General features: G+C 39.3%; 3 protein-coding genes across 13 annotated transcripts in view; 2 read left to right on the top strand and 1 right to left on the bottom strand.

The window, feature by feature from the left end:
- The first annotated feature begins 353 nt into the window (after positions 1-353).
- EIF2AK2 (eukaryotic translation initiation factor 2 alpha kinase 2) lies at positions 354-18,009 on the top strand. 4 transcript variants are annotated; one of them, XM_015857564.2, is made up of 16 exons: positions 354-500; positions 1,119-1,252; positions 3,412-3,526; positions 4,401-4,570; positions 5,142-5,268; positions 6,349-6,425; positions 7,206-7,290; positions 7,949-7,983; positions 8,159-8,266; positions 9,763-9,882; positions 11,015-11,122; positions 12,836-13,028; positions 15,229-15,354; positions 15,735-15,833; positions 16,757-16,819; positions 16,901-18,008. In XM_015857564.2, the coding sequence occupies exons 2-16, from the start codon at positions 1,149-1,151 to the stop codon at positions 17,018-17,020; spliced, it is 1,650 nt and encodes a 549-aa protein (XP_015713050.1). In that variant the 5' UTR covers positions 354-500; positions 1,119-1,148; the 3' UTR covers positions 17,021-18,008. The 4 variants fall into 4 exon arrangements, with proteins under 4 accessions (XP_015713050.1, XP_015713053.1, XP_015713051.1 ...); XM_015857565.2 differs by lacking the exon at positions 354-500 and adding an exon at positions 1,699-2,822 and having other exon boundaries at positions 1,138-1,252; positions 16,901-18,009; XM_015857567.2 differs by lacking the exon at positions 1,119-1,252.
- On the bottom strand, positions 10,822-23,931 carry GPATCH11 (G-patch domain containing 11). Of its 8 annotated transcripts, XR_001553956.1 has the most exons (10): positions 23,670-23,855; positions 23,345-23,571; positions 22,759-22,800; positions 22,559-22,679; positions 21,473-21,563; positions 20,901-21,005; positions 19,969-20,050; positions 18,742-18,826; positions 13,848-14,012; positions 10,822-11,380 (listed from the first exon to the last, which is right to left on the bottom strand). XR_001553956.1 is itself a non-coding variant. In XM_015857573.1 (9 exons), the coding sequence occupies exons 1-8, from the start codon at positions 23,714-23,716 to the stop codon at positions 18,771-18,773; spliced, it is 771 nt and encodes a 256-aa protein (XP_015713059.1). In that variant the 5' UTR covers positions 23,717-23,855; the 3' UTR covers positions 10,822-11,380; positions 18,742-18,770. The 8 variants fall into 8 exon arrangements, 7 of the variants coding, with proteins under 7 accessions (XP_015713059.1, XP_015713060.1, XP_015713056.1 ...); XM_015857573.1 differs by lacking the exon at positions 13,848-14,012; XM_015857574.1 differs by lacking the exon at positions 13,848-14,012 and having other exon boundaries at positions 18,729-18,826.
- Positions 23,932-23,957: 26 nt separating this feature from the next.
- HEATR5B (HEAT repeat containing 5B) overlaps positions 23,958-24,997 on the top strand; it is a 50,896-nt gene continuing 49,856 nt past the window's right edge. The window contains exon 1 of the mRNA XM_015857563.1: positions 23,958-24,085. The gene's annotated coding sequence lies outside the window, so the exon portion shown is untranslated. The remainder of the gene's footprint in view (positions 24,086-24,997) is intronic.

Consider the following 24,997-nt stretch of genomic DNA (forward strand, 5'->3'; position numbering starts at 1 on the left):
CTCTAGCGCCTTTATTTTAAAGCTAATAAATAAACTCCTTGAGTTACGTAACTCAGAGTCAGGGCACGAATGGCTGCCAAACGGGCCCTCCGCTCTCTCAGCAAAAACGGCCGTAGGGTTCCGTGCACCGAGCCTGAGCCGAGCTGCCTGTGCCCGCAGATGTAAGGCGGAGCGCTTGTAAGCTGAGCGGTCCGTAGCGCTGCAGGCAGCGCGGTCCGCCACGGCAGGGCGCTGTGAATGAGTCGCAGCCGCCCAGCCCCGCTCCCCGTCCGCCTTTCGCTTTCGTTTCGTGCCGGTGCCCCGATGCTGTGGGAAACGGGGGCGGGGCTCCGTCCGCAGGGCGCTGCGCGGATCCTCGGGCGGTGCGGGACGAAGCTGCGGCGACAGCGGAGGTAACGGCGGCCGTGGGGAGCGGGGCTGGATCGGCCTGCACGGAGTGTTCCCGTTAAGAAGTAACTGTCGCTGAGGCGGACTTCCCAATTCATCTGCTGTTTTGTTCTGTAAGTGTTTGTTTTTCTCTTCCTGTTTCCATCGTGTGTGTAACGGAGACTGACAGCCTCGTAGCCTGAGAGTGTGCGGGCTGCCGTGCCTCGGTTCTGCTCTGAAGGAAGCGGTTTTAATTCTTTATGGAGAAACGTTACTGATTTCTCTCAGATTCCACGCAGTGATTCAACCTCCTGCAGAAATCTGCTGAGAAATCGTCCTTCATCACTAAACGCGCCATTCTGCTTTCACAGAATCACAGAATGACCCGGGTTGGAAGGGACCTCAAGGATCATGTAGTTCCAACCCCCTGCCTGGCAGGGCCACCAAACATACACATTTACTAGATCAGGTTGCCCAGGGCCCCGTCCAACCTGGCCTTGAACACCTCCAAGGACGGGGCATCCACAACCTCCCTGGGCAGCCTGTTCCAGGGCCTAACCACTCTCCTAAACTTTCTGAATCTGTAATCTCAATCTCAGCAGGTTTGGAATAGAGATGCAAGCCAACGACCTGAATGAGAAATCAGAGTTAGTTGCCGTTCTGTCCCTTGTCACAGTGCTACTCCGGCAGAACGGGGCTGTCTCTGTAGCAGTGTGTGAGACTCAGGCACGGCCCTGAATATTTCTCCACAGAATCTTTTGGTGCTCAGATATTGCATTGAGATGGACCGAAAGTATATGAGCTTGGTCAACAACTACTGCCAGAAGAGGAATGCCACGCTCGATTACGTCGAGGTGGAAATGAAAGGCCTACCTCATGACCCCGAGTAAGTTCACCACGCATGCCAATGAACATCAGCACGAGGTTGAACAGAAGTTGATTTGCTTGGAAGTGTGGCAGAGAGCTGCCTGCAAACACGGATGGGTGGGTGCAGGAGGTGTCACTGGGCACATAGGGCCTAAGGGAAACTTAGAGCTCATGGCTGCTTTTGGGAGCACTTGTTGCTGGTGGTCGTATTGCATTGATGCTTTTTTTGTCATGAATTATCTGAGGGGGTGGGTGGATTGCAGACGGTGGTTTGTGATATGTGGTAATTTAAGCGCTTTGGTTTTTATTGAGTTTTACAAAGTAATTTGGTGATTTATATTGTTAATTTCTAAGAGTAAAGGTTGGGTCTACGCTTATTGTTTGGTTACCAACGTGTTTTTGTGTGGCATTTTTGAACATCTGTTACAAGAGAAGGGTCTTAAACTGTTTTGCTTTTGTTTCTAGAGACAAACACAGAGGATGGAATATGTGGAGTTGTTTATTGTTTTAACACAAATGCAATGTCTGATGTCTTGCTTGTCTTTCCCTTACCACAGATCACAGACACCCAATGTCTATAATATCTCCTGCTCTTTATTTGCTAGTTTGCATGAAGACAGATCTTATACTAATAATCAGGATGTTTCTTTTAAATGGTGGTCTCCTGTTGCCAGCCTGCACTCTATGTGCTGACTTATTCTCAGAGTTGACTGTAATCCCTGATCAAATTATCTGTCTCTCAAGCCTTGCTCTACTATCTTTTTTTTCCCCTCCCATGCAATTCATACTTCAAAGGGATTGCATGGGACTAATACAATGTATGTATAAATTCAAATCCAATTCATTTGTCCCCTCCCAACTCCTTGTGCACCCCAGCTTCTGTGCTGGCAGGGCAGAGTGAGAAGCTGAAAAGATTTTGATACACTGCAAACACTGCTCAGCAAAAGCTGCTTTTTCATCAACACTTTTATCATTGCAAATCTAACACACAGTACCATACCAGCTTATATAAAAAAAGATGGCTCCACCCCAAGCTGATTGAGCACAGTCACTCTTGAGTTTCCTGGTCTGACTCACTGTACTGCTGCCTGAGCAGTATGGCATGATTGGTTGTACACCAGAGGTGGGAAGGATCAGTGGCTGAGTGTTCCAGGGTCAGGACTGGTTGCTGATATTATTACAGCAGTGACGGTGGAGAGTTACACTGGAGTCTAGTATTAGACAGCTCAGAGCTTACCGGCCCTTGAGGTCCCTTCCAACCCAGGCCATTCTATGAAGTGACTGGATAATACCATTCTGCATCTCTGATGCATCTCTGTTATTTTTTTGAGATTCAATGTGGCAGAAAGGGACTGCTTTCAAATGTATAATATAGAACAGCAGTGTATGGGAACTCTTGAGTCATGGCCTGAGCCATTGATTAATCACCTGAGTCAAGGACTGGGACAGCTGTGGGAGCACAGGTGAAGGCAATTCAGCTGTGTGACCTAGACCCCATTTATGGGCTGACTACCACAGGGGAATGATCTCTTTCTGGAGATCCCTCCGTTATGGAGTTTTCCACCGTGAGCCCAGATCCTTGGATACTGGTGAGCATTTCTTCCTTGATTCATTTCTTCCTTGACTGTTTCTTTTCCACCATGATAATCTTTCCAACTATAACACCTGCAAAGTACCATCCTAACCATGCTACTCTTCTAACTGTACAAGCAGATGCATTTTTTGTTTTCACTAAGTAGTGCCTGCAGTACTCTCTGAAAGGTGAGTTTAGTGTCATTTCTGGATGCATGAAATCAATTTTAGCTAATCTTTAGCATTTGTGTAGTTTTACGATGCTGAGATGTGTACAGGTACTAGGGCTTCTCAACCTTGTATTGTAACAATGACCACCTTATGCATTCTTTAGTAGTTTTGCTTTTAGAAATGCTAATAGAACTAGTATATATGTGGTTGTGGTCAGGAAGGAGATGGCTTTTTTTTTTTTTTTTTTTGAATCTTTATAGTAAAGGGTTATGATAACCAGGAGTTAGATACAATAAAAACACATGGATGCTCAGATACCTCCACAGGTAATTTAGTGCTTTGAATGTAATACAACTACAGTTTTATCTGAAAGAGTCTTTAAGTATGTATGAGACAAAGCTTACTAATCTTACAGGGAAGTTTTCTTTATTGCAGGTTTACGTTTATGGTTAAAATAGATGGTGAAGAGTATGGTACAGGCATTGCTAAAAGTAAAAAGGAAGCAAAAGCAGCAGCAGCAAAAAGTACGTGGGACATGATTGAGCCACAGGTGAGTAAGCTGTATGATTTATGTATTTATTTTACTAGCAATGATTGAAGATGAATCTCTGGAAGTAGCAAAGAAACTATCGTTATTTAATTTAGAAGATATTCCAATTACTTATGTTGTTTTTGTTTGGTCATATTCACTGTTTTCTACTTTTTTTTAAAACCACTTTCTTGTTGGATTTATTTATTTATTGTTATATAGAGATGAGGTAATTTATTTGTCTTTAAGCTTTAAGGCAGCTCTAAGCTGCCTCAGTGTATTTAGAGTGCACAGTGTTCCTTTTCTATCCTGGAAACTGTTCCGTATACAAAGTCCTTAGAATACATACAAGCTATTATTCAAGTGTGTGTTGCTGCTTTTCTCTTAAAATGGCTTACTTCCACTTGATCTGATTCGTCCTTCTTGCCATTATATTCTTTATGGTATAACTGATTCTATACCTTCTTGATTTATGTACATTTGCATTTTCCCTTCTTTTATGTGCATAGCAGTAGTAGCAGCCCTTGCAGCATCAGCAGTTTCCTGCTGCCATCCCTTTTCTTGGCTCTGGTCCTTACTCTTTTATGAGACATTGCATTGCTTGTTCCCTGCCTTTTGCTAAAAGAGGTGGCTGATATGATAGTAGGTTGTTAAACACCCTGTTGAAATACTATGGAAACTCATTATTGTTCTGAATTCAAAACGTAATAATTTTGGCTTGTGGTGGCTGTCCTGTGTCATGTCCAAAGTTAGACAATAATACAAATCTGAAATTTCTTAAAAGTATTTTGAAATGCTGGCAAACCTTGCAGCTGTATTAGTTTCCATGTGCAGTTTATATTTAACTATTTATTAAGCTGAAGTTTCTAAGTTATCTATTCTGTTTGCCTTGTAGCAAAGTAGTGCTTCAAATGTGCATGTTCCAGATCCAGTGGCATCTCCTCCTCCTGTGGATGTGCCTCCTCCGTGTGACTACGTCAGCAAGCTAAATGATTATGCACAGAAGACATCACAGCTAGTTGATTACAGTAATGTAAAACGTACTGGAGATGCCCATGCTCCAATGTAAGATGTACTTAGTGTTCTTTCTTGCTTTTAATGCTTCTTTATGTTTTCTAACTCACCATGAGATAAAAGCTAAGATTGATGGGAGTGGGGGGGATACTATTAGGATGACTGATTTTAATGTAAGGGATGGTACAACACCATCTGAGGCTAATGGGATCATCTGTGCTGCTCCAAGGAACACTGGGTTCAGGAGCTGAAATGCTTGTACACCAATGCATGCAGTGTGAGGAATGAACAAGATGAACTGTGAGCTTTGGTCCTTTCCCAAAACTGTGATATTGTTGGTATCAGCAAGATTTGGTGCAATGAGTGCCGTGACTGGAGCACTGGAACAGAGTGCTATGGGCTGTTTAGAAGGGATAGGCAGGGCATAAGAGGAGAGGCTAAGAGGACTGAGTCTGTTCAGTTGGGAGAAGAGATAGATTGATACCCCATTTGGAGTAGTGTGTCTGGGCCTGAGGTCCCTGGTGCAAGAAAGATGTGGAGCTATTGAAGCGGATCTAGGTCATTAAATTTAAGCTTGCATTATAGGCTGTAAGGAGATTTTATTCTCTGTTATATTTTACAGATATTCTTGTAGCTGTAAAATTAGTGGTCACGTATATGGAAATGGCACTGGAAACACTCTAGATGCTGCAAAACAAGCTGCTGCAGAAGAAGCATATAAAGCGCTAAAGGAGCAAGAATCTTTAAGCGTATGTGCTGTAGTTTGCCTTAAAATTGAAGTTAAATTCTCTAATCCCTTAAGCAGATTTCCTCGTTTTGTATTAAAATATATTCTGTGGATTCCACTGGAGGTGGAAACAATCCACCTTATGTTGGTTGAGCTACAGGATTCTGTGGGTAAGATCTATCAGGGTTTCCTGTTCAATTGCTGGATTAAAAAAAAACCTCACAGTTGATATCTGTTTTTATTTCGGGAAATGCACTGATATGTGCATCCTTGAATGGCAATGTATATTAAAAAGTCAGACTCCTCCCTATTTTAATATGCCAGTTTTCTGTTCTGTGAAGTACTGTCAAGCTGACTGGCCATTTTATTCCATACATGCACAAAAATGTCAGAAGTATAATACTGATCCCAAACCATTTCTGAAATAAACAGAGAAATACACGTGAAATAACTCAAATAATGGGAAGGCAGCACAGAGGAGGAAAGGAATCTTTTTGACTTTAAGTAAAATGCAACAGAAGTTATATATTTGTGAAGATATTAAAGGCCTGGTGTATTGCTGAATTCAAATCCTTTAAAATTAATTTTTGTTGTTGGGTATTACTGAAATGTAAACTCTCACTTTTAGTTGGGCTATGGTCTGTAATAGTTACATGCATTGCTTTTAGCATTCTGTTATTAACATTGACGCTGGAGACATTTAACTTGTTTTGTACAGCTGCATGGTTAGATTTTCTATTATGCAGATTACGTGTACCAAAGCCTCTGTATGTCTCATTTTTTCACATAGGCAATTGCTGAATGGAAGCATTCACTTTTAGTACCTGTTACTCTTCTCTTCATTTTTAACAGATCTCAGATTCCCATTAATGTGATCACATTGAGCAGGGAAAAATGCTCACTGTGAGAGGGCCACGTTTTTAGTCTTGGGTGGAAGCTGGGCAGATGCCATCCTTATGTAGTGCTTTGAATGTTTCAAGCCACTGACAGCTGTCACTTAGGACCTTCCTCTTAGAAGGGTGTTTTTGTATTAGGGATTCTTTATGTGATTTTTTTTTTTTTTTTGAGTATTTATTTATTTTTTTTCCTCTCTTTTTTTCAGCTGAAAAGTGAGGACTCTAATCATAGGTTTCATGAACTTAGTAATTCCTCTAGAAAGCAGAGTCCGTCTGAGTCATGGTAAGTTGGGTTCACTGGTAATATGATAATAATACAAAATACTTATTGATATTTTTTTTTTTTTAGGGGATCATGTGATCTGATCCTAAAAAAAAAAACTGTTAGTTTCTTACTAATACTTCTACCACATTTTTATTGCAACATACAATGAAAATACTCCTATCAGTAGCATTACTTCATGATGTGTCTAACAGTCATTCTCCTACTGTGACACATTGTAGTATAGAATGTAGTATAATTCTATCAGTACTTTTCTGTACTCAACATTCTGATTTATGGTTTTTTTTTTTTCTTTCCTCTCATTCTTCATAAATCATCATCCCTACTGAAGGGAATATTTGCTTAACAAAAGCAAATGATTGCATATAGTGTTTTGTTTGTAATATCAGAATCTTGTGTCAAGCTGTTCATGCCTAGCAGTTAATTTGGCAGTAATTCCACTACCACTTTCACTTCATTTGTGGCAGTGTAAAGCAATGGATTCTTAGCTGGCTGCACTGTGTTGAAATAAACCTCTGTATTTAATTTCTTTAATTAAATTATGTCAGACTTCTTAGATTTTGTAGAAATGGAGGTGTCTATTACAATATGTTACTGTTTTACTAGCTCCCTGATAAAGTTTTGCAGTTTAAGTCAGTCATGACTGTTAATGCTTTCGCAGATCTTTCATTTAAAAGCTGGCTTTATTTCTGTGCTTCATTTTTCACTGTAGAAAGTTTTTTGTTGTTGTTCATAATTGTATACTTTCACTTAAAATCTGATGGTTATTTTCCATAACAGGGGTATTACCTTTAGAGACTCAGCTACCAGCTTGGCAGAAAAAGTGAAAGACATCTCACTATCTGAAGAGCCTCCAAATTCTCGGGTATAGTATAAAAATAGTCCTCCTTGGAATTACGTTTTAGTCTCTGAATAGAGCAAGAATCATAGAATATCCTGAGTTGGAATGGACAGTTCAAAGATCAAGTCCAACTCCTGAGTCCACACAGCACCACCCAAATTCAAACCCTGTGCCTGTACTGGGGAGCCAGTTCTAGTGCCAGACCACCCTCTAGTGAAGAACCTTTACCTAATCCCCAGCCTGAGCTGACCCTCCCCTGATGCAGCTCCATGCCTTCCTTAGAGATTCTGTAGCTGTTGTAGAGAGCAGAGCTCAGTGCTGCCCCTCCACTCCCTGTGAGGAGCTGCAGCCACTATGAGGCCTCCCCTTGGCTCCTCTGCTCTGGGCTGAGCAAACCGAGGAACCTCATCTGCTCTTCACGTGTCTTGCCCTACAGACTGTTCACCATCTTTGTAACCTCCCTTTGGACATGTCACTCTGGAAAATAATGCCTCCTGTTCATTTTCATGGAGGCTGCTACAGATAGTGCAATTGTACTCTATCTGATGGAGAAAAATTCTCAGTTACAAAACACTGTTTTCCAACACAGTTACCACCATTAGCTGCATTTGAGCCAGTTTTAACTTAAATGAAGTAAAAATACTCCAGATCTTATTTGACTTTGTTTCTTTCTTTCATGTAGCGAAATGTGCCAGCCTCTGCCTTAAAATCCAAAAGGTACGTGTTTATTTCTAGATTGCATTTTCTATAAACTATCTTTAAACCCACTTTATTGTTGTTGGGTTTTTTATATCTAACAAATAAGTGCTAGTTATAGTTGGTATGTTTCTTTTCTCTCATCACATATTAGAAAAATGGCTTATTATACATTTTATTCTTATCTCCGTTACAGAGTATTGGCACCTAATTTTGATAATGCAAGAAATGAGCAGAAGAAAGTTTTATCAAATATCTGCAGAAATAGGAGTGAGGCAGATGATGAATATACTGTGGATGAAAGGTAAGGAGCTCTTTCTTTCTAAGATCTATATAGAAATTACAGTGTGTGGTGGTCTAGGTTATTAATTTATAATAGAATGTGAGAGAATATTGTTGTGAAAGTCATCTTCAAAGAAAATTGGTATTTGAGATTTGTTCTTTGGAAATTTTGAACGTACTGTGACAGCTGACTTGCAGTGATATTTAAGGCTTAAAACCAAAAGCCATTTATGTGAAGATGAGAGGGAAAGAATCTTACCAGCTTTCAAACAAAATTTCAACTGAAGTACAGCAGATAACATTATCTTCTGCTGGCACAGTGATGTAGGCTACTAAGGTTATCCATAACATTAATAAAAGAGAAACTATCAGATATGCTGGTTTATGGCAGCTTATTATCAGTATCCTTCCTGATTCATCAAATTGCCTCCTTGTTATTATCTATTGTCTGAAATACTAGCAAGTACTTTTTTTTTATTTCTCATGTTGTACTATGGGAAAAGTTCTTCATCCAAAAACTTACTAAAGATGGAATAGCTCATGATTAGTTGGACTTGCTGTCTATCTGGGTTAAAACAAAAAATTGAAAGAATATGGAGATGATATGAATTTGTCATCCTTTTTTCTCCATAGAGTGGTTGAGGTTGGAAGTGATTTAAGGAGATCATCTCATGTAATCCTCTGCTCAGGCAGGGTTTATCTAAAGCAGGCTGCTTGGAATGAAGCCCTGACAGGTTTTGAATGTTTGAGCTTGGAGAGTTTGCTACATCTTTGGGTAAACTGTTCCAGTGCTTGGTTAACATTGCAGTAAGAAAGTATTCCCTGATGTTTAGATGATGACTCTTGCATTTCAGTTTGTTGCCATTGTCTTTTGTCCTGGTGCTGGGCACCACTGAAAAGAACTAGGTTCCATCTTCTTTGCACCCTTCCTTCAAGTATCTATATATGAGATATTTATACGTATGAAATTTCCCTCTGGGCTTTTTCTTCTCCAGGCTTTCAGTCCCAGCTTTCTTAGCCTTTTCCCAATTATCATATTAGAAGAAAGGGTATTCCTCAAGTTCAGAGTTACTCTGAAGAATATTAGGGCCTAATTCTTAGAAATATTTTCATGCTTTCTGTGCTCACTACTAATATGAGGAGTTGATCTCCTTCAACTTTGTTCGGCCTAGTTCAGAACCAGGCTTAAACTCAGAATGTGGATGAGTCTCTTATCTTTAGGTGTAAGCAATCCGATGAAGTACTGCGTTTCTTTTTGTATACATATTGAAATATTGACTAGCAGGATTGGAATCCATTCGTTCACATTTCAGATGAGAGCAGCAACTATGGATTGTAGAATTTAACCCTTTTGGTGTTTTTTTTTATTTTAAGACATTTTTATTTTTAAGATTCATATCTTCGTATGTATTGATTGACTGCGGGACAATTATATTTCAGCAGATATATTAATTCTATTGAGGCTGTTCTTTACCTTGTAAATTTAATGTTAAATAGTCTCTCTCTCACTCTTTTAAGATTTCGTCGAGAGTATGAAAATATAGAGCCCATTGGTAAAGGTGGTTTTGGGAATGTTTTTAAAGCAACATCAAGGGTTGACGAGAGAACCTATGCAGTCAAACGAGTGGAGTTAATAAGGTAAGGACTGTATATCTGTTTGTGTTGGTTTTATTGTTGTTTGCTTGTTTTTCTTTTAGGACATCCTTAATCAAGTTTTTTGTTATTTAGTTGTGTTATGTCTTTTAGCAGGCTGTGGAACATTTAAGTGACTTTCATTATTAACTGTCTTTCTGATAAACTGTTCATTTCTACATAAAGCTGAAAAGCATGTGCTCATTTTTGCATGCACTGGAATTATTTTAGGTGCAGCCATAAGAAAGTAGATTTATTAAGTTCTGCTTTCTCCAAATACACTTGTACAGTGTTTTATGAATTCTAATTAACACTGCAGTATGTACTTAAAGAGAATTTGCTGCTTAATAAAAACACTGAAAGCAGCAGTGATACTTATGATGGGATACCTTGTCTGGAAATCTACTTATTCACAATTTGTAATGACTGTAGTTAGGGGAAATGGATAAAAGTGAAAGTAATACATTTGTGGTTTGTAATTGAAAAATGCTTTGTGTATAACACATAATGTAAAGACTGACACACTGTCCTTTACAAATCTCTACACAGAATAATGATGTGAATTTTTCTTTAAAAGGTAATTTTCTGTAACTGGTACCTGGTAGAATAGACTTAAAACAGCAGCTGAAAAACTTGCATTGCTGTTCAATAATCTATCTAGAAGGTTTCAAGTAATTCCCTTTGAAATAGTTAACTTAAATTTGGAAATAGCCATCCCCTACAATATGTAACTGTAGCAGTCAGTACTGAAAAACGCTTATTGATTCGTCTGTAAAGATTGCTAGTCTTCACTAAGCAATTTAACAGGAAGTGTAGGTCAAATTTACCAGTAGTTCATTGTAAATATTTACAAACTTCTGTATATTTAAACAAACCTTTTGCAGCATTTTTGAGTGGGGCTTTTCTAGTATGGTTACAACATTTCAGCAATTGAAAATAACTGAATCAATGGAAAAAAGAACACAACAATTTATTATTACAGTTTTGACCACATAAGAAGATTGTGCTATTTCTCAGAATTGATGTTAAGCTGTCTGCGTACCACTACTTGATATCATGGCTTTTAGTTCACTCACCATTTAATTTTTGTAGGAAAACGCCACTTGTTTTGCTTGAGGTTTTCTTTTTATCCCAATAGGAATGTAAAGCGTGAAGTGAAAGAACTCGCAAAGCTTGGACATGAAAACATAGTGCGGTATTATTACAGCTGGGAAGGGACTGACCATATGATTTACCCAGACGCAAGGTAACTACAGGATGGTCATTTGCACTCACAAACTTGTTTGCCATGGTGAATTTCGTATAAGCTATCAGCCTTTCTTTTTTACAATACAAAATTGCACAGCTACAAATACATACAGATACTTACATACCTAAGGTTAGGAAATAAGGCATGGTACTTTTCAGCACTAGCTGGTTTATAATTAAATACCTTCTTGGTGAAAACTGTCCATTTTGTAATTTTATCTTTCTCCTCTCTCTTAGCGTACAGGAGTTGCTGAATCTGTAGAAAAGTGTAAGAAGGAAGAATTAAAGATATGAGGTTAGAATTAAAACTGTTTGGTAGTTGGATGCCAAATTCCAGATTAGATGTTTCATTTTTATTTTTTTTTTCCCTCCCTTTTTAGAATTTTTGGTTATTCAGTAACTCATAGATTTAATTATTTCTCTAAATTAGCAATTGTGATGTCTGTTTTTGTTGTGAAGAAAGAGCTGTTGAGAGGGGATATATGTAATTAAAAGCTCTTTCACTAGAACTAGTCTTCTATCACTAAGTTCTGGGAAGACAGAGGTGAGAATTTTACTGGTAAGTTAGGTTAATTTCATAGCTACTATGCTAAGCCTTTTTCATAGCAATACATTCACGTTCTTTCAGGTAGGTCGCTGCGTACAGCCATAAAACGTCAATGCATTTGAAATTGTGGTTGGTGTATATGTTGGGTGTATCCAGAAGAAGGGAAGTAAAGTAGGCAATTAAAAAAATGTTTCATGTGAAAACCCAGCCTATGGTTGGAGTCTCTACATCACTTATGTGTTTCAAATAGTTACTGGATAAAAGAAAGAAAAACTCCTAAAGGCTGAAGCTCCCAGCCTGGAATTTCACTTAGTGCCCTGACCTTAAGGAAGTGCTTTCTCCTCCTTATGTTGTCCTTTTCCTCCTCATCTCCAATCTCAACTTATTCTATGGGCTGATAGTTAGGGAACTCTTCTGGAAAGTGTGAAGCTGCCAGCTCTGTGAATGTATGTCATTTAGACTTTCAACTTTCAAACTCACAGGCTTATCATTATAATCATAGAATGGTTTGGGTTGGAAGAGACCCTTAAAAATCATACACTGCCAACTAACTTTGCTATATGCAACTTGATCTTTCAGTAGATCAAGTTGTTCAAAGCCTTGTCCAACCTGACTCTGAACACTTTCCATGTATGTAAAACATTTAAGTCGTTTAACATTTAGTCCCTTCTTTAAAGGACTAAATTTAAAAGAATGTGATCATTTTGTGTAAGAGAGGAAGGCTAATGCTGTGCTTGATCATAACGGACCAGGGGTTTGCAGTAGGTCCTAGAGGGTGAGATGAGACCCAAGTACAGTGCCATTTCTTCCTTTATAAAACATTTCTCTACATATGGGGAACGAAGGAAGAATTGGGGCACTCAGAGAATTTTCAGTGTAAACAAGGAGGTAAAGGGAATCTTCCATGGTTATGTAGCAACTGAGCAGGGATTGCTTGTTTTGGAAAGTTATATAGTTAGATCTAGTACATAGTGGTGTAAGGTGTTATAAATCTAGAATAACAACTGAAAAGAGGGGAAAAAAAAAAAGTGGCTGGGTTTTTTTGTTTGTTCATTTTTTACCACTGGGAAAACCTGGGAAATCTGATCAGTGGCTTAGGAAGAATTGTGTCTTGTCAATTTTCATATAGTGTGTAATTTAATTTATTTATTCATTTATTTTCAGTAAGAATTCTGAAATACCAGTTCCTTGCCTCTTCATCCAAATGGAACTATGTGAACAGGGGCCATTGGACAATTGGATTGAAAATAACAGACAAAACCAAAACTATCATATGATGGCACAAGACAAATTCTTGCAAATACTGAAAGGAGTGGACTATATTCATTCTGAAAATTTAATTCATAGAGACCTCAAGGTAAGTAGAATATGTAGTTAATCATTTTTAAAATCTTTGAGAAAAATTATTTATTGGGAGTTTAGGTAAATGTCAGTTGTTCTAGTCTTCGCTTACTGTATTATGTACTCTAGTACCACGCCTCGTTTGATAATACAACAATATTTTTTTCCCAATATCTGGCTGGATTTCATTCTAAAATCAGAAGGTGAACTAAAGGACCTTAGAATGCAGTGCTTAAAGAACAACCAACCAAGACCAGTAGCCACCAGTTAATAGGCATTTTCAGTGTATTGTGTGTTATTGGGTCACAAGACAGCCCCTTAGGACAAGGAATACTAACCATCTGTGGTAATAAAGTGATTAAAGGAAGTAAGATGTGAGTCTAGGAAGTTTTCACTTGTCAAATTTTAAGGGGACAGTATATCCTAACACTTACTGCATTTGATTAAACATTGTTCTTGTTCTAGTATCATGTATTGCGTACACATATTTGACGGCTAGTTCTTTGGATACAATTTCACCATTTCTACAAGTGCATAACCATACAGTCTTAAAAAAATATATATTTTTGAAGGACAAAATTCCAAGTCTTCACTGCTTCATGTGCCAGCTATAATGTTGCTTACTGTTTTAAAACAGTCACTTTATGAACAAGTTGTTAGAGTGGTGATGTTCCTAAATACTAAAAATTGCTGTAGTGCGTCACATCAAATGTTGATTCAGGATATTGTCCTCATGCAGTAACTAATTCCACGTACTAGGGAGTGTTAGAATATAGAGTTGATACAGTGATGCTGATCTTGATGCATATTCCATTCCTCTCAAGACATTCAGTACCTTTAACTTCATAGACTTCCTGAATTAGAGGTTGAAATCTTCTGCTTTGCGTTCAGTGTCCTTCCAGATGACATTCACTGCCCACTCTTAGAATCTTGTCTCATGTGCACACACATTCACTGTCTTGTAGAATCCAGCCCTTCTTTGAGGCATATTGTTACAATACTAAAGTGAACCACAAATATACATTTATTTATATAGATATTTTGAAATAAAGGTGTGCTAAATGCTCTTGACTCATTAACTCTTACCTCTGCATCTCTTCCTTCTTAGTCCCACTTTATTTTCACCTCAGTTCTATCTCCTGCTTTTCTGTGTTCCTATGAATCTTCTGCCCCAATCTTTCACCTATATACACTAGCTGTAATCTGCTTCCAAATTTGATTGCTGTCTTGTCTGTCTGCATTTTAATTTAGGAACTTTTATCCCAATTAAATCTGTCAGCTTAGGTGCTTGGCCATCTGAGATCTCCCAGAATCACAGCTGCAGAATAGGTTCAAGCTTTCTTCATTCTGAGATCCACTTGTGCCTGGCATGAATGAAGCCTTCAGATAGCTTAGCGGTGAGACACCATAGATACTGATAATAAATGTGTGTGGACTTGGTTATACTTGAACTGTGCTGGGCATCCTTGACACAAAATCACTTTCTGTAAAATATTAAGTCTCTCTTGCCCTTTTAATCCACCAGATTTTCTTTGAGTAGAAGACAGGATGAGGCTGCTTGGTTTTGCTTTAATAACATTCAGAAATATAGTTTACCATCTTAGAAATGTTGGAAGGTTTGGAAAGCCTCATAAAAAAAAAAAAAAACAAACAACAAACAAACAAAACCAATTCTATTTCATTTCCTTATGACTTTGTCAAATTTAAAAATGAGAGGTGGACAGTGAAAACTCAAAGTGATACTGTGAGATGCCTGTAGTAAGCCCCAACTCTGCATTTAATTTCATACAGATAATCCTACTGTGTCTAGGGAAAAATCTATAGTTTGAGTAGAATGTCATGTAAACTTCCATGCTTTGCCCTAGTGCATAAAATCCCAGGACTCAGATTAAAGACTAAAATGCATTTTTGGATATAACAAATGGTATGCACAAAGCAACTGGAGAACACTTAAGTATGATACAGTCATGACACCTAGTTAAAAACAGTTAATGTAGCATATGCTATTTCAAATGGAGTTTGCATATTTAAAAATGAAGTTAATTGAACTTTCTTGGTTCCTACTTCCACTGACTTCTTAAAGCTTAATTTCTGTGAACAATTAACAGATTTTTATGGGGAGCACCTCTGTGATTGATTACACTTGATGATAAACCTTGGTCATAAAAAAAGTCTAACTGATTGACTTTTTTTTTTTTTAATTAATGTATCTATAGCCTCAGAATATATTCCTATCACGTGAAGGTAAAATAAAAATAGGTGACTTTGGTCTTGTGACTTCTGTGACATATGACACTCTGACTAAGAACCGAGGAACACGGTCATATATGGCACCAGAACAGGTAATTATCTTGCCATATTATTTGCCTTACTTGTGTGCATTTTGCATTATCAACTCAGCACTGGTTGTGTTCAACCAGTACTAAACCAAGTTGTTTGAAGTTCTCTGATATGACTGTATACAAGGATAACCATATTCTGCAGATGGCAGTCTACAAATGCAATGGTATAATTTTAGCTAACCTGCTTGTATGGAGTCTGACACTGGTGTGTTATGTAATTTAACATGTCTGTAGTGGAAAGGGTTAAGGACTAATATGAAGATCAAATAATGCTGGCCCTGTAGTCTTCAGGTGCCAATTTCTACTGATTTCAGATTCTGCCTTTAAGAAGTGCTTTCCAGATGGATTTCACACCTATATTGTTCTTGTGATCTTTGTAGTTTGGGGACAGATATGGAAAGGAAGTAGACATTTATGCGCTGGGATTGATTTGGTTTGAAATTCTTTATAGACTGGTCAGTCATCATGAAAAAAACAAGGTATGTAATCTTTATATTTAATAATAGTCTTGCACTGACGTTGTTTTGCCTTGCTGCTGCTATATATCATATGCTAATTATATGCCAAAGGGAATCTGTACAGCTAGAGTATACAGCTAGAGTACTATCTCTACTTACAGACATAAATGAAGGGAAAACTGTCAGGCCCACTAATCCCTCATACTTCAGTTAAAATATAACAGAAGATTATGCACATTGTTAGCTTGACTCTGCCAATATAAGCAAACGATATCAAAGTATCTGTCTGACTCGCAGATTCATCTTGGTTCTATTAGTTTACCTGGTCATGTTTTCGAAAGACACCTTGTGCCTGCTTACAGCCAACTGCAAACATGCCCCCAGTCCCACAATGTTCAAGGGCCAGACTAACTGGAAACCGTAATGTGAAAAACTAGTTGTTACCTAGCAGCAGTTTTTGAAAGCCTTGCTTGCTTTGAGCTCTGCCTAACATTTTTTGCAGGGATACAATTGTGTACCACTGAACAAGGTAGAAAGGGGGAAGCGCTCCTGCTTGGCCAATAACAACATCCAAACATTTTGAAAGTGGGAAACTGTCTTCTTACATTGTGTGTGTATTTTTTTTTTTTTTAATGCGGCAAGAAGATACAAAGCCATTACTTTGAAACTGAAAAGAGAATGATAATGGTTATGAATTAGAGGTTTGCCAAAACAAATGCCTCACTATAGACTGTGAAGCTTTTAAGCTTATATAGGGCAAGTTTATAAAAAAGACAAAATGAAGTATAACTAAATGACAAACTTTCAAACTTCTATAGTTTCTTTTAGAATTCTTACATTATATAGATTTGTATTCTCTTAGTTACTTCAGTAAACGACGTGGGTCATAAAATGAGATAAAGTATGATTAAAGAAAGCATACTGAAACTGTTCATGAATTTCAGGTATGGCAGGATGTTAGAGAAGGACACCTTCCATTGGACTTCACCAAACAATTTAAAATACAGGTACGGTATTTCAATACATTATTTCAGTTAATTTATTTTAGTCGTTTAAAAAAAAATTACTCAAATTTTGTCTTTTTGCAGGTACCCATCATCAAAAAGATGCTTTCAGAAGACCCCTCAAAACGATGCTCTGCATCTCAATTACTTGATATTTTGAAGTCTCGTGATAAAGACAACTCACAAAAACCTTATAGTCATTAAGTGCCATTTTAGAAGGCTGTCAGACTGTGCTGTCTTGTGGCGTGTGATTCAAACCTTTCTGAATCGTTCACAACGATGTCTGTATTAATTACTAGACTTCTCCCTTTTAAGATGAGAGGAGACTGGAAAGACTACTTTTGGAAGAAAAAAAAATACTAGATACACACATGGGTTACTCTTGACAGAATTTCACTTCTTTAAGGTGAACTTTCTTCTCACTTCTTCTTTCTAAAATTTAAAGATACTTTTAAAATTCAGGTCTTGCTTGAACATTCAAGTATTTAGTTTCTGGGAAAGAGATTTGTTCTGAACTTCTGAAAAACTCTTTTTTTTTGTTTTCTTCTTCCTTATAGGAACAGGTAGGGTCCTCTTAATACAGAAATACTCTCCAAGTTTTCTCAATAGTAGCCATTTAAAAACCTTTCTCAAGAGAGCACCTTAGGCATCCTCTCCTATAATGTAAGGTTTTAATCATTTATTATATCATGGGGGCATGTGTCACAGATTATAGGTGTGCTGAACAACTCTGCTGGCCTTACTGTCAGCTCAACATAAGGTACGAACAGACCGACCATTACTATCTGGTTATATACTTAAAATATTTCACGTTTGACTTCATAAGAAAAACTGTGCAGGGAAGAAAGGATGGGCAAATTATTCCTTCTGACTCTCATCTTTGAATAGTTTGAAAAGGTGAAGCTCATTGCTGTGGAATCTGCTTATTTCCATAAATGAAAATGCACTTCTAGGCAGGAAGGTATGATATGCATTAAAGATAAGGTAGTATATGATTTTTCTCAAGGGTTAAACGGGTTAAAGGTGGGTGGTTGGTTAAAATATGAATGAGTATGTGAATTTTTATAGTCTTGTGAAAATTGTTGCTAAATAGCCATCTGATGTTAACATTCTTTTGTATGAATTCAAGTTGTTCCCCCTCCCCTTATAATGAATGTTATTGTTCATAAATAAAGCATTCCATTATTTTGGACTAATGCATATTTCCTTGCAGTACTCAAGATGTGGGAGAGATTACATCCTGATACAGACAAAATAGCACTAGTTCTACTTCCTTTTAACTTTCAAATTGCTCTTCCAATATGGAAGTTGATATGGGACAAATTTCGGCTGAATTTCCTTTACAGTTCCTGGATGGAGCATCTATAACATCATTGTTTGTTTACTGATAGGTAATACTTACCTTGTACCAGTTGTTTTTGATAGTTTTTTGTTTGTGGTATTTATATGCCTCAGTAATACCTTTCTATTAGTGGATATCTACAGTAGCAATTGTTATTCCCTAAGAATATATATATAACAATGAACAATATTGTTCATATATATATAATTTAACCCCCCCACCTGTTTAACATACATTTCCACAGAGTAATTAGTCCATATATATACCCTTTGTCAAACTCTCCATTTTATTATCAGTTGATCTTGCTCAGTTGGGGACAGCATTGAACAAAGACTGTGGAAGTCTTACTTGCCTTGAATTTACAGTAACTCAACGACAAGTGTAAGGTTTTAATTCCTAATAAATTGTGCATCACCCAGAAAAGAAAACAATCTCCCCCCTCCCCCCATAGAAATGCTTCAGAAATGTGAAGTTCAAGCTGTCCAAATTACTACTCTTTTGCATACTTTCATATAAATTCTGGCACAGCACTGAATTTTCTAAAAAAAAAATAAATATGTCGGAGCATACCAACTATACATGCTTATTTAAACTCCTTTCTTTAGCAAGGCTTTAGTCATGATCTGCAGCACTGTCTCCGGGGCAGTTTGAAGACAAGTCCTCAGCATCTATGGGATAAGCAGAAAAAAATCCCAGTTCAGAAGAGGAGGAAAAAAAAAAGTTGCTAGATTATTTGAAGAAGCCATCAATGGATTAAATAGAACTTAAGGTTAGCAGGTTATTAATTCCAAACTATGTTTTAAAAAACTGAACACAAATGGCACCACAAATTCTAGCCTCTCTGCTGCAAAGAAACTAGATAATGTTCCAAACCTGCAACCTTTGTTTTCTTAGGGTGCTATTTTCAATATCTGAATGTTGTTTTCTCAAAAAAAAAAAAAAAAAAATTCATTTAAGTGCCAGTATGAATTTTTTGTGCAGATACACACCCTTCCGGTGGCTTACAGTGAGAATCTGTCATCCTTTTTGCAAACCAGCAGCTTGGAAGGAAAATGTGCTAGCTATGTTTAAAACACTCCCATGTGAAAGTATATTCTCTGGAAAAAAAACTGCTAGTGCGGGATAGTTATATTTCCCGCACAACACACATGGGCCTGGATGAGGGCTGAGTGTGTAGCAATCAGACCATATAACAATAAGGTTCTCATGGGCTAAAAGCAGGTAGCTGTAGGTTAGGTGTCGTGAAGAAATTCTTTATTGAGAGAGTGATGAGGCAGTGGAAGCTCTGGCTGAGACTGCCTGGATAAGCTGTAGATGCTCCAACCCTGGAGGCATTCAAGACTAGGTTGAACAGGGCCCTGGCCCCTGATCCTAAGTGGGTGGCAGCCCTGTTCTGCAGGGAGATTAGAACTAGATCATCCCTTAACGTCACTTCCAACCCAAGCCGCTCTACAGTTCTATGATTCTATGATAAACTAGTGTGCAAAACAGAAAACAAAACTATTCAGGTAGCATGCGTAAGCTGATGGGAATTCTCTTTGAGAAGTGTTTCTGATAATGTTGAAGCTATCTAGAATCAGCCATCTGCATTGTGAAATGGGATCAGACCCCCACATCAGGAAGTTGATGGTCTTTGATTCTGGACCTCAGAAATGGAGACTTAACTTGAAAGAACAACTTCCACAGAAAGTGTGGGCATAGTTCTTATGAAAACATATGACAGAATTAAGGCTGAACATATGCTGTATTAATTGAGTCTAAGTACATAAGCAAAGTAAAACACTCAAATGCATGGCATGTTTACTCTCACCTTCATAGGTTGTTCCACACCAAATGCAATAGAAGTGTTCTTCTCTTAAATAAGCAGTCAGTATTTGTAACTTTGCTGATACCTAGAGGTATATACAAGGATTCAGTGATTAGGGGCTCATAGGATGTAAGACAGTTTGAGCTACTGGCACTGCCAAAACAGCTTGTTTAAACTTTTCCTGTGGAAAAGCTATTGTAGCTTGGTAAGTTCCCCACATTTGTAGCTCACATGGCCTGCTTGTTGGCTCATCATTCTTTCCAGTAACAAAATTTTCACTGAAGATTTTGCTAGAAGTATTACCGAGCTAACTTAAACTAAGTACTTGATATTTTGGTGGAATTTTGCACACTTCATCTCTTCACTGTAAGTCAAATATGTTAAGCTAACAACAGTGGTGTAATCTAGAGTTACTCAGGGATATCATTTAGTGTAGGGTTTTTAGAGTTAGGGTACTGGTTAGGCTGCGGTTGGACTTGATGATCTTCAAGGTCTTTTCCAACCTGGGTGATTCTATGATTCTAGAGGTTCTCAGATGACATGAATTTCCAGTGCCCAGCTCAAAATCATCTGTAAAGTGTTTTCAGAAGTTACTTAAGTGATTCTAAAGTTCAGCCTGAGATATGTGGTGGGACATCCAAGATCAAAACTTTAAAGGAGATTATTTATCAAATATATAATTCTGTATATTGTGGCTAAGACTATTCAGAATTTCATTTTGACTACTTCCAAAGATCTGCTTTAAAACAGATGAGCAGTAAATCAGTGCTTTAATGTTATATATTTTGTCCTTTAATTGCTGTAAAAATAATTGCTCTCAGATGGCAAACAGGTCATTTACTACTGCTTTGAAAATGGTATGTATATGTACTTAATTTAAAAGGCACATTAAATTTGATTCTGAATCAAGCCATTCATTTAGTTGCAAAACTTACACTTAAGTCTGAGCCTGCGCACTCATCATCCTTGTCATCTTCATCCTTTTGGTCTTCCTCTTCAGGTTGTAGCCAATACCAAATCTCTTTGGGCGCTTTGATATCCTTAAATAATGAAGGATTAAAATGAAAATTATCTGCCTCTGCAAGTTCTCTTGATATGCTGGATAAAAACAATTTCTAATAGCTGAGCTGTAGTTCTATCAGCTGGGGCACACTGCTTAAAGACTGCTTAAAACATCATTGGGTGCTTCCTAGTTCACCTTGGATGAAGTTAATTTAAAGGAAATAGTCAAAGATGATCTATGTTAATTCAGCTGACTGACTTTGATGCTCCTTTGTTTCCGTCTCAACAGAACTAGCAGGGCAGTATTTACTTCTAACATTAATAGATGAAGTAAAAGCCTTATTTTGCTTTTAAGTTTTCAACTTATTATGTGGCAAAATGGCTTTGGTTGGGAGGGACCTCAGAGGTCGTCTAGTTCCAACCCACCTGCTGCAGGCAGGATTATTCTTAGCCTATATCTGTAATACACAAACCTTCCTTCCAACTCCCCAAAAATATATCTCACTTTCTGAATATCCAGTTGCTGGCAGGCCCTCTGACTTTTTCGAAGGTCTCCTTCCATCTTACGTTCTTCTTGTTTGTTTTTGAATCTTATCCTGTTAAGAAAAGGTAGATAGCTAACATAAGCAGGTAGACAAACAGTGAGGTACGTGGCAGTCAACAGCACTTCTAAAACAGAAAATCTGCCAAGATTCTAGATGTACCACTTCCTTCAGACTATTGAACGCAGAACACAGGAGACCACGCTAACCAGGACACTGGCAAAGTTATGAAGCCTCTACTGACTGTTCCTGTAGGACTACTGTGTATTTTGGTGGAATTTTGCCTTTCAGTTACACCTTCAGGACAGAGCTTCTGATGACACTGCGCTCTGAAATACTGCTTTTGCAGTAGCTTTCCTTAACCCATGAAAAAGTGGTTCATGAAGAATTTGCAAAAGCTTTTAACCTTCTCTTACCTTTCCTTCTTCACATATAAACATGCAGATAACCCCATGCAGCACTATAGGCTTGGGGCTGAGTGGCTGGATGACTGTGAAAAGGAAAGGGACCAGGGGGTGTTGACCGATGCTCAGCTGAACATGAACCAACAGTGTGCCCAGGTGGCCAAGGCCAACAGCATCCTGGCCTGCATTAGAAATAGTGTGGCCAGCAGGAGCAGAGAGGTAATCGTCCCTCTGTACTCAGCTCTGGTGAGGCTGCACCTCGAGTACTGTGTTTAGTTTTGGGCTCCTCACTACAAGGAAGACATTGAGGCCCTGGAACGTGTCCAGAGAAGGGCAATGAAACTGGTGAGGAGTCTGGAGCACAAGTCTTATGAGGAGTGGCTCAAATTTAAAATGTTATAAATGACTTGAGAATTAGTATATACATTGCTTACAGTGTTAACAGTTAAAAACAATGCAGCATACATTTCCAGTACTACAGTGTCTACCTGCTCTTGCTTTAGAGCTGAGAAGCAATACAGGTATATTTCAACCCATACCTCCCATTCAAACAACACACAGAATTGGTAACTCTAGAAGAATAACCAAACTAATGAATAAGAAGAACAGCCACTTACACCTTGTTTGGAGTTTACTGCATTTTACCTGAATTGATCTGCAGCTTGTTCGTTCGCTTGTTTTTTCATGTGGAGTTTTTGTCTATAGTTTTCCAGTTTTTCTTCAGCTTTTCGCTTTTTGAACTCCTCATGACCAAGTCCACTTCTGCCTGTGTAAGTACACAACAGGAATGTAAGCAGCCGAGAAGCTGTAATGGACAACTAAGTAAATTAGGAAATGTCACAAACCTGTTTTTATGTTCAGAGGAATAGGTTCAACGATGCCTTCTCCTGTGTAGGGAAAAAATAGGCAAATTTGAGAATAGAGGTCTTTCTCAAACTATGGTTGGCGTGGTAAAGTCAAGGAGGCAGCTGTTTTTACCATTAAACAAGTACATTTTCTTCACATTTTGTTTAGTGTAAATAGAAAAAAACTCACATTAATGTACACTTAGTGCTTTACAAATGACCCGGTTGAATTTGATTCCCCCTTTCCTTTTTCCCCCTTATCTGCTGAACTGCTGTGTGCTTTTTCCAGTATGCTGGAAAAAGAGACAGAAAATGATGCTGGTTTCAGCATACCTGCTCTGAAGGCTGCTTTGCTACAGTCTTCTGTGGCGTTTTTTATTCTAGGATTTCACAACTTGAGAGAGATGAAGAGTTACAAGAATCAGTCTGGGCCAGTTTATTTGCTGATCTTCTGCTACAGATGCACTTCCCCTGGTGCAACCTGCGGCCATGCCCTCTGTCAACCTTAGCACAGGACGAACAGATCTAATACCTCCCTGAGGGGACACATGAGCACAGTGTGCTGTTCTGACAGTGTCAAACTCACCGCTTTTGCCCAGTGCCTGCCCACTCTTGTAGCCCATCTTCTGGAGCAAGGCGAAGCCTTTGTTCTCGTTGCCTAAAGCGCTGCTCAGCACCAAGTCCCGGCGCTCTTTCTCTTCTTCCTTCACACTCTTCTGCCTGTTCTTCTCGTTGGCTTCTTTTTGCTTTTCCTCTTTCTGAAGAGCTTCTCTCACCCGCCGCACCATGGGCACCCCGGGCCTCACATCCTCCCTAAGGATACACAACCCCAGCGAGCATTAGCCCACTTCTTCTTTTGGTTTTACGCGCTTACAATCACCGAGGGTGAAACAAAACCGACTCCTACTTACTTAATAAACAAATCAGACATGTAATCTTCCTCTTCCTCGTCCCCCATAGCCAGCACGCATGTCCTACGGTTTCCTACAGATGCCGTGGATGAGGCTTACAGCACACACTCCGCCTTTCCCGGGATGACCCCCCCCTCACCAGCCGTGTGCCCGGCCAGGTAGATATCTTATAAGATATTTAAGATATCTCACCTACTCCCCGCTCCACACAAGCGCTTGCGCGCGGCCGCCCCTTACCCCGCCCCGCGGGCGCCTACGCACTTCCCGCTTCCTGCTGCTGAGGTGCGTCGGTGCTGGGGCTGCTCCTATAGCGGCTCGGGGCGAAGCCGCCCGCATCCCTCTTTCCTCCGCTCCTCCTCTTGCCAGCCGGGCGGGTGTTCAGCACGGAGCCGAGCCGCTGGCGGCGTCTCGTCGCGGTGAGGGGGTGCGCTGTGGGGCCGGCTCAGCGTTGTGCAGTGGGAGCGTGAGGTGCGCGCCGTTAGCGGCGGCCTGTGAGGCTCCGGGCGGCTTCCAGCGGGCTGCGCGGGCGGCGTTCGTTGTGCTCTCACGTCAAGGTGTTTTGAGGTGATGTACGTCAGTGATGGGCAGTGCTCGGGATCCTTCCCAACACTAAGGAAAAACAAGCAAACAAACAAAAAAATAAACCGAAAAAGCAGCACCCCTCACTGCCATCAGTTGGGGGGGCTGATTGTAAGGATGATCCTGTTATTTGATTGAAATCGTTTTGTTTCGCTTTAAGCTTTTGTTGGGTTCGGCTGTGAATGGGGCAGCCTCGAGCACAGCAAACATCCTGAGAATGCAGGCTGTAGGAGGATGATGGCTTACATAACGCCTCTCAGGTGCTCTGCTTTTCCTGTTCTGCCCCATGCCCTCCTTCCAGCACCGATGAGTTCAGGGTTTGGGTAGTGCTGTGCTTTTGTTGTTGGATTGCTTTGTTTTTGCCTTTTAGTTTGTTTTGCAAAAGATAGTTGACTTTATTTTGTGACTATTACGTTGTTGTTTCCCCCCCACCTCCTCCTCTGTTGTGTATTAAACATCTCCATTCACCTAAATGTAGCTCGCTAAGGTTACATTGCCTTTGGTGTTTGCTTACCCCACCGGTGTGCCTTGCAACTACCCACATTCATTGTTTGAGCAGGATCTCAGCCGTTTGAGCTGTAGTGCTCTGGCTGCTGGGAGACCCACAGTCATGCTGCTGCTACTTGTATCCTGGTGGCTGCCTGGGTTTCACAGGGCTCATCTGTCCCTTAAAGCAAGACTGGTGTGTCTAGTGGTTCATCCCATATTCTGTCATTCTTCCTGCCTCTCTTAAATGGATGGCGAATCCC

The sequence above is a fragment of the Coturnix japonica genome, chromosome 3 (assembly GCF_001577835.2).
Source record: "Coturnix japonica isolate 7356 chromosome 3, Coturnix japonica 2.1, whole genome shotgun sequence".
Lineage (NCBI taxonomy): Eukaryota > Metazoa > Chordata > Aves > Galliformes > Phasianidae > Coturnix > Coturnix japonica.